Source organism: Oncorhynchus keta, chromosome 17 (assembly GCF_023373465.1).
Source record: "Oncorhynchus keta strain PuntledgeMale-10-30-2019 chromosome 17, Oket_V2, whole genome shotgun sequence".
Classification (NCBI taxonomy): Eukaryota; Metazoa; Chordata; class Actinopteri; order Salmoniformes; family Salmonidae; genus Oncorhynchus; species Oncorhynchus keta.
Window position 1 is genome coordinate 30,650,111 of NC_068437.1, and position 14,691 is coordinate 30,664,801.

Genomic DNA, 14,691 nt, shown 5'->3' on the forward strand with positions numbered 1-14,691 from the left:
GACAGAAAGATCAACAAGCAAGCCAATCAAAATATACACAAACATATACACACACACACACACACACACACACACACACACACACACACACACACACACTGTCAGGTTGGCTAATACACACTCATGCTTCAGACCATGTCTGATACGACATGATAAACAGATTTCTGGGTCTGAAAGAGACAGAGCCACCAGAAAACATGTGGCGAGACAGATTTTGCCCTTGTACTTTTCAATCTGGTGGGGCAGCTCCACACCAATTTCAAAGCAGCATCCCCGAATGCGTTTATCAGACATTAATGAGTTCACATCATAGAAAAACGTTTTGCAATAGAAAAGAAAGCAGTTAACCCCCACGCTTGTTGCGACAGGTGGATTCACAATGGTCTCATTTACATTACATTTACATTACATTTAAGTCATTTAGCAGACGCTCTTATCCAGAGCGACTTACAAATTGGTGCATTCACCTTATGAGATCCAGTGGAACAGCCACTTTACAATAGTGCATCTAAATCTTTTAGGGGGGTGAGAAGGATTACTTATCCTATCCTAGGTATTCCTTAAAGAGGTGGGGTTTCAGGTGTCTCCGGAAGGTGGTGATTGACTTCGCTGTCCTGGCGTCGTGAGGGAGTTTGTTCCACCATTGGGGGGCCAGAGCAGCGAACAGTTTTGACTGGGCTGAGCGGGAACTGTACTTCCTCAGTGGTAGGGAGGCGAGCAGGCCAGAGGTGGATGAACGCAGTGCCCTTGTTTGGGTGTAGGGCCTGATCAGTGCCTGGAGGTACTGAGGTGCCGTTCCCCTCACAGCTCCGTAGGCAACCTTTGTCTGTAATCCTGCCTTGTTACAGAGTCCACTGTGTAAAGTGTTACATGTAACCCTGCCTTGTTACAGAGTCCACTGTGTAAAGTGTTACATGTAACCCTGCCTTGTTACAGAGTCCACTGTGTAAAGTGTTACATGTAATCCTGCCTTGTTACAGAGTCCACTGTGTGTAGTGTTACATGTAATCCTGCCTTGTTACAGAGTCCACTGTGTAAAGTGTTACATGTAACCCTGCCTTGTTACAGAGTCCACTGTGTAAAGTGTTACATGTAACCCTGCCTTGTTACAGAGTCCACTGTGTGTAGTGTTACATGTAACCCTTTCTCACATAAAGCTTACATAATGAATAATTGCAAAAAAAGCACAGTGTATAGAGTTAATGTGACATTATAACCATTCTTTGCATAAGATTCAACCCTGCTAAGTAGTTCACTAAACTACAGAGTACTGTATGTTGTCTATTGAAGTGGTTGTCTCTGGCTCTTTTGATTTCAGATTCAGAATGAATAATAACAAGGTTTCTGGTAGTTTGAAAGGGTTTCATCCACCTGAGGCCAGGAGTGTTTCCAATTCACAGAACCCAACAAGAAAACCCCCTGTCCTATAGTCATAGCACAGATGAAAAGGGACGCTATCTAAAATAATACTTGTTTTTCATAGCCTGCGGATAGGACCCATAGTTTTAGAGAGAGAGAGAGAGAGAGAGAGAGAGAGAGAGAGAGAGAGAGAGGTAACTGACCCTAAATGAATGCAAAAAGTAGTCTAACATTTCAACACAGTCACTGATTGATTAGATACAATGACTAACAGGTCCTGGCAGACATACGTTTAATATTATCATCAAATCATGTTACACACATACGCACACACATACACCGTGCAACCTAACCATTGTTCTGAAAAACAGTTTTGCGGGAGTCAATATCGTAAACACATACCGTTCTCATGGTTTTTATCTATAGGGTGTGCTCGAAGGGACGAACACACACTCAACCACACACACAGCAGGGTCTTCAGCCAGCGGACCTCCATTCCCACACGGCTGGTTGTGAGTGTGTGAACACCTCCGCAGAAAGAAAGTTCCCCTTCGGTTCACACTTTGCGCGCCTCAAATCCGCATGAAAAGTTACTCCATAGTAGTGACAAGGAATTTAAATAGCCTAGTTAAATGCGATAATTTGACATTCAAATCGATTCATTTGAAACGTTAATTTGACAAACAAAGAAGCGCCAACAAGTTATGTCCTTATTTCCAACACGGTCTATCTGAACTGCGTCCACCCGGACTTCAGCTCTTCTTCCCCGATGTCAACGAGCGATGCGCGTCACAGAAACACGAAACATCTGGATGCAGGCAGGCTCTCTATCTCCGGGGAGCATATACGGACACGCCTGGTCTATACGAGTTGAGTGGGGACGAACGGATTCGGTTTAGTCAGTTTAGTCAGACGTCCTAATGAGCCATCCACAGCTAGGTAGTTATACTAGTTTATGCTTGAAGCTAGAATTTGAAACTTGTCTGCCGAAGTCAGGACTTGAGAGTGTTCAGAATCATGTAGATTTTATAAGACTTCAAAAGCAACAAATGTGCTTTAGCTGTCACACTGGCTTGGTATTATCTATCTAGCTACCCACTGGGCACAGACTTCATATCAATGTCTAGTTTTGATTTACATTTGGTTGAGTTGTCAACTAACGTGAATTCAACATAAAACCAATTTTAAAAATCACCATGTCATTTGATGTAGGTCAAAAATTGGGTGAAATTAGACGAAATTCCCTTAAATTGCTAACTTTTTTTCAAATCCATTCAATTTTCCACGTTGGTTCAAGGTGATCACATATTTTGGGGTTGTTGAAATTACGTGCAAACAACGTTGATTGAACCAGTTTTTGCCCAGTGGGTTATTACAGGACAGCAGTGCTCAGCAAGCTCGGGCATAAGGACACACTGTGCACCTTGTGTTTCCTGCAGCGCAAACTCTCCTCATTGACCAGCGGTAAACAGTAGGCCTACCAACTGGGCATAGACATCATATCAACTTCTATTTCACGTTGGTTCAACATAATTTCTATGTGGAAACAATGTTGATTCAACCAGTGTGTGCCCAGTGGGTAGACTATCAACCCAGTATCACAGATTACTGTGAAATTATAGGAAATTCGTGACAGGCACACACAAAAACTGTTTTTTGTTTGTGGTATACAGTGAATTTCAATCACAGATCAAATCAAAGTTTATTTGTCACATGCGCCGAATATAGTGAAATGCTTACTTACAGGCTCTAACCAATAGTGCAAAAAGGTATTAGGTGAACAATAGGTAAGTAAAGAAATAAAACAACAGTAAAAAGACAGGCTATATACAGTAGGGAGGCTATAAAAGTAGCGAGGCTATATACAGACACCAGTTAGACAGGCTGATTGAGGGAGTATGTACATGAATGTATAGTTAAAGTGACTATGCATATATGATGAACAGAGAGTAGCAGTAGCATAATAGAGGGGTTGGATTTGATTATGGCTTTGGGATAAAAACTGTCGAGAAGCCTTTTTGTGCTAGACTTGGCACTCTGGTAGAGCTTGCCATGCGGTAATAGAGAGAACAGTTTATGACTGGGGTGGCTGGGATCTTTGACAATTTTTAGGGCCTTCCTCTGACACCGTCTGGTGTAGAGGTCCTGGATAGCAGGCAGCTTAGCCCCAGTGATGTACTGGGCCGTACGAACTACCCTCTGTTGTGCCTTGCGGTCAGAGGCCGAGCAAGGCAGTGATGCAACCAGTCAAGATGCTCACGATGTTGCAGCTGTAGAACCTTTTGAGGATCTCAGGACCAATGCCAAAACTTTTTAGTTTCCTGAGGGGGAATAGGCTTTGTCGTGCCCTCTTCACAACTGTCTTGGTGTGTTTGAACCATTCTAGTTTGTTGTTGATGTGGACACCAAGGAACTTGAGGCTGTCAACCTACTCCACTACAGCCCCGTCGATGAGAATGGGTGCATGCTCAGTCCTCATTTTCCTGTAGTTGTCACGACTCCCGCCGAAGGTGGCTCCTCTCCTTGTTCGGGCGGCGCTCAGCGATCGACGTCACTGGCTTTCTAGCCATCGCCACTCCATTTTTCATATATCCATTTGTCTTGTCTTGTTTTCATGCACACCTGGTTTTCATTTCCCCAATAAATCTACTTGTATTTAACCCTCTGTTTTCCATCATGTTTTGTGTGTAATTGTTTTCATGTCAAGTGAAGTTCCTTTAGCGCTTTACTTTATTGTTCCGTTTTTTGAGCGCGTTTGTTTTGTTGTGCTCCAGGTTTGGAACTATAATAAAGTGTGCTTTATTTAATCATACTCTGCTCTCCTGCACCTGACTTCTTGAGGGATAGGTTGTTATTCTGGCAGGTCTCTGACCTCCTCCCTATAGGCTGTCTCGTCGTAGTCGGTGATCAGGCCTATCACTGTTGTGTCGTCTGCAAACTTAAAGATGGTGTTGGAGTAGTACCTGGCCATGCAGTCGTGGGTGAACAGGGAGTACAGGAGGGGGCTGAGCACGCACCCCTGGGGAGCTTCAGTGTTGAGGATCAGCGTGGCAGATGTGTTGCTACCTACCCTCACCGCCTGGGGACGGCCCGTCAGGAAGTCCAACTGCAGAGGGAGGTGTTCAGTCCCAGGATCCTTAGTTTAGTTATTAGCTTTGAGGGTACTATGGTGTTGAACGCTGAGCTGTAGTCAATGAATTGCATTTTCACATAGGTGTTCCTTTTGTCCAGGTGGGAAAGGGCAGTGTGGAGTGCAATAGAAATGGCATCATCTGTGGATCTGTTTGGGCGGTATGCAAATTGGAGTGGGTCTAGGGTTTCTGGGATAATGGTGTTGATGTGAGCCATTACCAACCTTTCAAAGCACTTCATGGCTACGGACGTGAGTAATACGCATCTGTAGTCATTTAGGCAGGATGCCTTTGTGTTTTTGGGCACATGGACTATGGTGGTCTGCTTGAAACATGTTGATATTACAGACTCAATCAGGGACATGTTGAAAATGTCAGTGAAGACACCTGCCAGTTTGTCAGCACATGCCCGGAGCACATGTCCTGGTAATCCGTCTGGTCCCGCAGCCTTGTGTATTTTGACCTGTTTAAAGGTCTTACTCACGTCAGCTACGGAGAGCGTGATCACACAGTCGCCCGGAACAGCTGATGGTCTCATGCATGCCTCATTGTTGCTTGCCTCGAAGTGAGCATAGAAGTGATTTAGCTCGTCTGGTAGGTTCGTGTCACTGGGCAGCTCACTGCTGTGCTTCCCTTTGTAGTCTGTAATAGTTTGCAAACCCTGCCACATAAGATGAGCGTCGGAGCCGGTGTAGTACGATTCAATCTTAGCCCTGTATTGACGCTTTGCCTGTTTGATCGTTTGTTGCAGGGCATAGCAGGATTTCTTGTAAGCTTTTGGGTTAGAGTCCCGCACCTTGAAAGTGGCAGCTCTAGATAAAAACATTAGATGGCTTAAAACCTCTCTGGGATAGCGGGACACCTGTCGACAACTTCCGGAGAAATTTGAATATTTTCAAATAAATTGGAATAAAATTATTCAAATAAATAATCATAAAAACTATGGATATTAAACATCTAGGTACATGCAAGTGTCATATCGATTAAAAGCTTAAATTATTGTTAATCGAACTGCATTGCCCGATTTACAATAGGCTTTACAGCAAAAGCATGCCATGCGATTGTTTGAGGACGGCATCCCAAATCAACCAGCACAGGCTTCATAAAATCACAGATATTGATTAAATATTTGTCACGTTCTGACCATAGTTCTGTTGTTTATTCTTTGTTTTAGTATGGTCAGGGCGTGAGTTGAGGTGGGCAGTCTATGTTTGTTTTTCTATGATGGTTTTGTGTTCGGCCTAGTATGGTTCTCAATCAGAGGCAGGTGTCGTTAGTTGTCTCTGATTGAGAATCATACTTAGGTAGCCCGGGTTTCACTTTTTGTTTGTGGGTGTTTGTTTTCCGTGTGAGTGTTTGGTCCACACGTTACTGTTTCATTTTTTGTTTTGTTCACATCGTTTATTGTTTTGTATTTCAGTGTTCAGTTTGTTTCTTTAAATATTACATCATGAACACTTACCACGATGCGCTTTGGTCCTATCCTTCTTCCACCTCTGAATGCCGTTACAATATTCACTTACTCGGGTCCCAGCTACAACATGCATGGTCGTTTTGTTAGATAAAATCCTTCTTTATATCCCAAAAAGTCAGTTTAGTTGGTGCCATCGATTTGAGTAATCCACTTGTTCAACATCCAGAGAAAGGAATCCAAAAAGGTACCGCTAAACTTTGTTAAAACAAGTAAAAATGTGTTTCTATCTAATCCTCAGGTACTCTAAAATTTAATTAAACTATAATATTTCATACGGATAGAAGTATGTTCAATAGGAAAGTAAAATTAGCATGTGTATGTCCTCTTCGTCACGCTCACACCGACTGATTTCCAACTCTGACTCGCAGTTCCAAAACTCCAAATTCTTCCTCGTTTGGGAAGAAGCAAGCCTGAAACCTTGAACAATGACTGTTGTTATCTAGTGGAAGCCATAGGAATTGCAATCTGGGAGCCTGAATTGCATATGACCCATAGCTTTCCATTGTAAGAGCATGGGCTCTCTCTCAAAAAAGAATACTGGTTGGTATTTCTTTGGATTTTCTCCTAGCATTTCAATTGTGTTATAGTCTCATGTTTTCTATCTAATGGTACCAATTATATGCATATCCTGGCTTCTGGGCCTGAGTAACAGGCAGTTTACTTTGGGCACATCAGTCAGACAGGAAGTGGAGGAAAATAGACCCTAGCCTGAAGAAGTTTAAAACAGAAACAAGGAGGGAGGTTGGTCGGAGGATGGGTAGGTGTATAACGCAAACGTCTAGCAACCTAAAGGTTGCGTGTTCAAACATGAACATCTAGCAAACCATTTTAGCTAATTAACAACTTTGCAACGACTTACTACTTTTTAGCAACTTTGCAACTACTTAGCATGTTAGCTAACCCTTCCCCTAACCTTAATTATTTAACCTAACTCCTAACCTTAACCCTAACCTTAACCCTTTAACTACTTAGCTAGCATGTTACCTAAACCATAATCTTAAACCCTAAACCTAACCCTAACCCCTAACAATCACTTTAGTTTTAGCCACCTAGTTAGCCTAGCTAATAGTAGCCACAACAAATCGTGTAATGTACACGAATGCGTTATGATGAAAGACAATCGTGCAATACACACAAAATGCGTTGTGATCAAAATCGTGTAAAAATAGACTTCTTGGTGTACCGGTCACACATCACTTTCTTTTACAAGTTTTGACTTCATGTTCGTATTCTTAAATTGTATTATTTCTTATTGTTGTTGCATTGTTGAGAAGGAACCTGCAAGTAAGCATTTCGTTGGACGGGTATACCATGTGTACCCTGTACATACGACTAATAAAACGTTTAACTAGCGCCACCGCTGTTGGCGTTGCCAGCTAGCCAGCATAAACTAGCTTGCTGGGAATGGCTCATCAGAACAACTGACTGAACTGACTGAATCCATTAGTTTTCACTTGGCTCTCAGCTGCAAGACAAACAAGTCATCAATTTAGGCACAAGGCATGTCTGTGTATCCTCTCCCCTCTCTCGCATGCAAGCGCGCACGCATGCACACACACTTTGCCTGAAGGTAAACTCCCTCAAACTTTGAGCCATACCATGAGCACACCGAAAGTCGCAACATTAAGCACTGTGTGGGTTAACTCGCACAGAGCTGAAGAATTAGCCCCCTCCAAAAAACATTTTCAATGAGAAAAGTATTTCATAATTGGTGTCTAGCATTTGGCTAGACACATTGTATGAGCTGTTTTTAGTGTCACAAATAACTCTGAAGCCTTGATGTGGGAGACCAACAGCGCACAACACAGTTTGGGAATTAATGGAGTGGAATAACTCTGCAGCTCAGGGCCTCACTCTGCTCTGGTCTCTATATCCTTCTTTAAATAAACTACCTCTATGTACTCCTTTCTCTGTATGCCTATCTATCCCTCTTTCTATACTTCTATCTGCCCAGGAGATTCTATTTTGTTCACAGTGTCAAAGACCCACTTCCGCTGCCCCCGCCCCAGGGACAACTCTTTTCTTCTTTTGTACCTCCCCTCTTTAAAGAAAACATTCAGCTGAGTGTTGTAGATTCCTGCTCTGGTTGACCTAAAATCTGGCTCTGTTTTTTAGACTGGAGGGGAGCCAAGGACTTGTGTGTGTGTGTGTGTGTGTGTGTGTGTGTGTGTGTGTGTGTGTGTGTGTGTGTGTGTGTGTGTGTGTGTGTGTGTGTGTGTGTGTGTGTGTGTGTGTGTGTGTGTGTGTGTGTGTGTGTGTGTGTGTGTGTGTGTGTGTGTGTGTGAATGGGGGAGTGAGAGGGGTGTAAACGGATGTAGTGATTCATGTCATCATGTTTCTTCTCTGAAGTACTGAAACATTGCATCCTCCAACATTCTGCCTGAACAGACTGATCAGCAGACCTTTCTTCTGTTATATATATCTCTCTCTCTGCCCTTCTTTATCTCTCTCTCACTCTGTCCTCCCTCCCACTCCCACACTCTCTCTCTCTGCCCTCCATTATCTCTTACTCTGCCCTCCCTCCCGCTCCCACACTCTCTCTCTCTCCCCCTCCCTCTCTTTCCCTCTCTCATTAGTAAAGACAATACTCTGGAGGAGAATGAACCCACATTAGGATCACACAGTGCTGCCAGATACTGCTACAGGCACACACATGCTCTCAGTGAGGTGGGTGTTTCAACATGTTATGTGTTCCAGTGAGGATGTTTGATCAGACAGACACACAAGTCCTGTTATCAGTTGTACCCCTCCAGGGACCAGCATCTGATCTATCTGAAAGCTGTGGGTCTACCTGACTAACCTAGGCAGTCACAACCACATCCTAGACAAGACCTCCATGAGCCATTGGACTAGTTAGCTTTATGCAGGTCATCAGCTCTGGTCTGGGTCTGTGTCGGGTGTCACTGTGTATACTGCAGGAACCCGTGGAACAATTGGAATGTGGGGATTGTTTGTTTGGGGACCTGTTTCAATGTAACACCACACGGAGAGGAGAATTAAGGGCGGTGTGACAGATGACACACTCTTTCTCTCTCTCTCTCACACACACACACACACACACACACACACACACACACACACACACACACACACACACACACACACACACACACACACACACACACACACACACACACACACACACACACACACACACACACACACACACACAGACTGTTACGGACAGTGATCACATACCAGTTCGTGTGTTCCATAAGGGTTACATAAAACGGTCACAATAACGACACAACAGATGTGCTGTCACCTTATGACAGCTGACTGTCACAGCAGTTTCCTCTGCTACAGGTTATGTGGTTCAGACAGATAATTTATTCTAATGTCCTCTTAATGAGGATAAGTCAACTCCTGTGTAAACACCAGCTGGTGGAGAGGTCACGGAGGAAAGAGAGGGAGCGAGAGAGAGTAAGAGAGACTGTTACCTCTGAATACAGCTATAGGTCCGACATCTAGTGGTGACATGTCATAACAGAAGGTAATAAAATCAACACGGACAATTATGTCCAACCCAGAGATGGGTCATTATGTCATTATGTTAATACTTGAAAGGACTATTTCATTGGTTCCTTTATACTGGGCAAGCTCAATCAAGTGCCGCTGAAGTATCTGAAATTATCTGACATGTTTGATCAAAGCCTGGGCTTGATGGACATGGCTATTCATAATCAGAGCAAGAGATCTACAGCCAGCCATCACAACAAGTGACTGGTCTGGTGTCCCAACATTAATATGATATTAAATTAAACATTAATACAGCTCTCTCTCTCTCTGGTGTCTGGAGAAGGGGGAGGATGTCAGGGTTAAAAGCCAACGTATGATTGGTAATCCCTTGTCAGCCCGATTAGCATGTTCTTTCTAAAGCCTGATAATCAGACGCACTCGCACATGCACACAGACACTGGCTCAAACAACTCCCTTATAAGACATGTGTCTCTTACCTCCACTGTGACCAGATCATTAATAGGTCTGATCGGCCACATCTTTATATTCACGCCACAACCCAGACCTGTAATGCCTGATGGAAGCCACACTTAACCACCAGGGATTCCAGAGAAGTATGTGCAGATAGTCAAAAAGGAATAGTCAGGTGAGTTTTGACCCCTGTCTCTAACCTCCATGATGTTTTAGTACGTTCTTTCTAGGCACCTCGATTGGCTAGTGCTCTCTAAGTACTCTGATTGGTCATAAATCCCGCCCCCAGGGTTTAGCCTCTGAGCCGAAAGTTATCCTCAGGAAACGCTTCTTAAGCTGCTGTCTAGTTTGTGTGTGATTTTTGTGTTCAAGTGCTGTCTTTGTGTGTTTGCGTCCCTGTTTCTTTCTGTACGTTTGGTGGTGTCTGCTTGTGTATCTGTGCTTATGTTTCTTAGTTTGTGTTTATTATTGTGAGGACACACACACTCCCTGGGTCTGCGTGGAAGGCTGTGTGTGTTCCTGTGCTCCAGCAGGTATGTTGTGTTCTCTAGGCATTAAGAACAGAACCCACTGAGGATCTCACACCTACAGGTCAGTTAACACAGGTAAAGGTGGTGTGTCTGTGCCTGTGTTTGTGTGTGTGTTTACTTTAGAGGCTCTTGTGTGCAGGGTAATATTTCAGCAGAGGGGTGACAGACAGCATGTTTGAGTGCATGTGTGTGTGCATGTAGTTGGGTAGTGTGGTGGTATTGCTGGTACGTTGTTAGTGTTTTGCTGATTGTGTTTCTAGGTTATCAGAGGGCAAGTAGACGAAATAATGGGCCCCTATTAAGAGATACTAATGATCTGAATGGAATGCAATGGAACTGTCATGTCACCGTGATTTCAAATTTACACATGGATGATTTATTTGTTGGCATTTTTGTTTCCCGTTTGTTGATTTGGAATGGAGTGTTCCCTAACCCTAACCCTGATAGGCACCAGAATTAGGCCACGTGGAAGGAGGTTTGTTGGAATCAGAGCCAAAAAACAGGATTAGAGGAAGAGTGGGTTAGAGAATGGTTTGATGAAGGGTGAGCGGCAGTTGTCTGTCTCAGAGTCAAGTAAGGGAGGGGTTCAGGGAGGGCTGTGGTGGGGGAGATTAGGGCTGAGGTGGGAGAGGAGAGTGACAGGGGAGGTTAGAGGTGAGGTGGTCTGTCAGACAGGGAAAGCTGAAGAGAAACCCACTTACAGAGCATTTAAAGGAATTACTAAAGAGAAGCCTTCAAACTCGTAAACTGTGTGTGAGAGAGAGTGAATGGAAGAGTGAAACTGTGTGTGTGTGCCCTTACAATTTTTTAAAATAAAATACATAATTTCCCTCACGTGAATTTTTTTTTTTACACCACCAGCTACATCTGGTCTCCCATCCAGGGACTGACCAGGGCTGGCCCTGCTTACCTTCAGAGGCAAACTAGTAGTAGGATGCAGGCTGCTATGCTGCTGGAATGTGTCAAAACTTGCAACTGATAAAAAGGCATAAAAATTGCATGAAAGAGGGAGATGTATTTAATCACGTTATCATAAAAAAAATAGCATAGTGGGCTTCTTGACAAAATGATCTGGTAATGAAATTACATGACAAATACATTATGTTTTCCATGTTAAACCAGCCATTTCAAACAATACTACAAGGAGCTTGAAGTGGCCTACTTGAATTTGGAGCTCAGAAATTCAAGTACCGAATAGGCCTACCTTGAAAACCAGACGTTTCCTCAGTTGGGTGCTTGAAAAGTTATATTATTGTATCCATTTTATAGGTTCTCCTGCTCCCTTATAATGTTTCCCATATTAAAAAAATTGCAGCATCCATCCGTTTTGCATAATTTGTTATCATATTTCAAAATGATTTCCTTGCAATATTGTTTTTTGCTGTCAATACTTTTATGTTTTGCTTTCAATATCATTATTTCTGTTTGCAATACTAACAATTTTGTTCTTGACTTTTGCTTGAATTTAATTGCACAAAGGTAACTCACTGATAGAGGATTGTGCCATATAATAACACTATTACTCTAGGCCTATTAAAGGTGTTTAAAGCGGCAATCGTTAATTGAAACATTTGTGTTTTCAATGCCTCAGTTTCAGTAAAAAGTTGAGGGTTGGGGCTGGAGAAATGCAACCACTTTCAAATCCATAGACTATGCTATGGATGCAAGGACTGACCATCCATGATATCAAAATTATATATTTAACCATGTTTTTAGGCTTTACAGTGGTTGTTTACATTTACTTTGTTTACAAACTTTGGAGTAAAACCTTATATTTTGGGTTCTGACGGACACAACAGTAGAACTAAGCATTTATACGTTATATTCTTCAAGAATCAATAGGCACACATTTAGTCCAAAAAAATGGATTTAGCAACTAAGGATAGGATTGCCCCTTCAACAATCAGTGACCTTCATACAGCAGAACTAGGTCGCCATTTGAACACAATCCATTAACCTGGCCCCAACATTTGTATTCTATCCACTGTTTTGCGAATGTCCCTCAAAATCAATCCCTTGTCCCGCATCAGTTTTTTTTATAGACGTGGACAGCCTAAAGAACAACATTAGCTTGCAGATTGTACATGTTTTTTTGTAAGTGTGTGTGTGTGTGTGTGTGTGTGTGTGTGTGTGTGTGTGTGTGTGCACTGTGTGTTAATAATCACAGTAAAGCCATGTCAGATCAGACTTCTGTAGTGATGTAGCGCTGATCTCCAACTAATCATTATTGTGGGAAGCTCCATGTTACATTCCAATCTCCCTATCATATCTAAGCTGATATGACACCAATGTTGATGAAAATGCGCAAATCAACTTGATTGGAGGTACACAACACACTCCCCACCTCTCGCCATGAGCCATCCGGCCGTTACCGAGAGCCACATACCAGATTTTTAACAGGGTCATTAGCATTTGGAAAAGAAACATTTATTGCCCCGACCTAGCTCAATATCTAGGAGTCGGATAAGACCAAGACTACAGCGTTCATAAAGTGACCATTAGACATACCACCTTTTGGACTGAATAAGTTTGTGGGGGCAACAGTTTTGATTAAATGTATAATTTATCGCTTTCACACGTGCTACCTTTCTGTAGCATTTCTGGCAATGCTAACATCTTTTCAGCCGAGTCTCAGTTCTAAAACCGTACCAAAGCACGTGGGTTGCGCAGCAACAGCGCTAGGAGCTAGCTAACACCAGTCTGATGAGAGGCAAGCTACAAGCAAAGGAAGATAGCTATATTTAGCTTTGGATGTTTTTTCACATTTCTGAAGTCATCTGTGTAAACTGTTGGCCTGCCTTGACACTTGCGTGTAATCAGAGCATAAACAAATAAGCACAAATAAGATAGCGAACGTCCTTGGCTGCTATTGCCAGTTAGCTAACCAACTAACGTTAGCCAATAAGCCATCAAGGCTGTAACATTAGTTGTATGGACAGATTGCAATGCACCAGCACAACTCAATGTTAATAATATCTCCTATATTCTTCCACAAAGCACAGCTAGCTAGCTAAGTAAAGTTCATAGTCAACATCAAACTTTGGTAACCTGCCACGCTGCTAATGGGTCTTTCTATAAACTAGGGTACCAGTGAGGATTCCTACACTGAACAACTTGTTACAGCAGTTGATAAGTCATTGATAATAATCTGCCATTTTTTCAGGTCATTACATTAAGATATAAGGGTAGTATCATAGCTATATTCAATACAATTCATGACATTATTTAAAACCTATCATGGTTGGTGGCTTGATGTGAGACATAAAACATTACTTTTCTGTCCTTGCATTTATGGCAATGTAAATTGTCATTATATAACATATGAAGCATTAATCAGTTAAATTAGACATTGAACATGAACCCTGTAAGAATTGTGGATATTGCTGTTGGACAGTTTTTTAATAGAGATGTCAGAAATGCAGTGTAACTAACTACATAACATTTCCTGTCTCCTTATTTTACAGGGTGAAAACAGTTTTCATCGGCACAAAAATCCTAAATAATTTATGCATTGCTTCTAACTGAAAGAGTCACCTTACCTTAATACTTCAAACCTAAATTGATACTGTAATTAACATGATTCTTCAGTAATTATGCAAAATACTTTTTGGATGCACATTTGGTGTCCAGCTGGTTAGGTATGCCATTATATTTTCACACATCATCATCTGATCCAGGAAGGAATTTTCAAATAACTGTCAAGTGACTAACAGCTGTTGTGATACAGCATGCGATGCAATGACAGCCAAAGTGCTGGAAAAAAGGTGTTTGCGAGGAATATCCAGAATATTTTGGTGTCTTGCTAATGAAGACAGTTGTGCTGCTGAAGACAGTTGTGCTAATGAAGACAGTTGTGCTGCTGAAGACAGTTGTGCTGATGAAGACAGTTGTGCTGCTGAAGACAGTTGTGCTAATGAAGACAGTTGTGCTGCTGAAGACAGTTGTGCTGGTGAAGACAGTTGTGCTGCTGAAGACAGTTATGCTGCTGAAGACAGTCATGCTGGTGAAGACAGTTGTGCTGCTGAAGACAGTTGTGCTGATGAAGACAGTTGTGCTGTTGAAGACAGTTGTACTGCTGAAGACAGTTGTGCTGATGAAGACAGTTGTGCTGGTGAAGACAGTTGTGCTGCTGAAGACAGTTGTGCTGGTGAAGACAGTTGTGCTGCTGAAGACAGTTGTGCTGGTGAAGACAGTTGTGCTGCTGAAGACAGTAATGCTGCTGAAGACAGTCGTGCTGATGAAGACAGTTGTGCTGCTGAAGACAGTT

General features: G+C 42.6%; 2 protein-coding genes across 4 annotated transcripts in view; one reads left to right on the forward strand and one right to left on the reverse strand.

The window, feature by feature from the left end:
* kcp (kielin cysteine rich BMP regulator) overlaps window positions 1-2,174 on the reverse strand; it is a 47,403-nt gene extending 45,229 nt beyond the window's left edge. For both annotated transcript variants that reach the window (XM_052465879.1, XM_052465878.1), the window contains exon 1: window positions 1,762-2,174. In XM_052465879.1, coding sequence (XP_052321839.1) covers window positions 1,762-1,855 — 94 coding nt within the window. In that variant the 5' untranslated portion in view covers window positions 1,856-2,174. The remainder of the gene's footprint in view (window positions 1-1,761) is intronic.
* Window positions 2,175-10,253: 8,079 nt separating this feature from the next.
* Window positions 10,254-14,691, forward strand: part of LOC118396158 (cadherin-related family member 5-like) — a 33,499-nt gene continuing 29,061 nt past the window's right edge. For both annotated transcript variants that reach the window (XM_052465881.1, XM_052465882.1), the window contains exon 1: window positions 10,254-10,485. The gene's annotated coding sequence lies outside the window, so the exon portion shown is untranslated. The remainder of the gene's footprint in view (window positions 10,486-14,691) is intronic.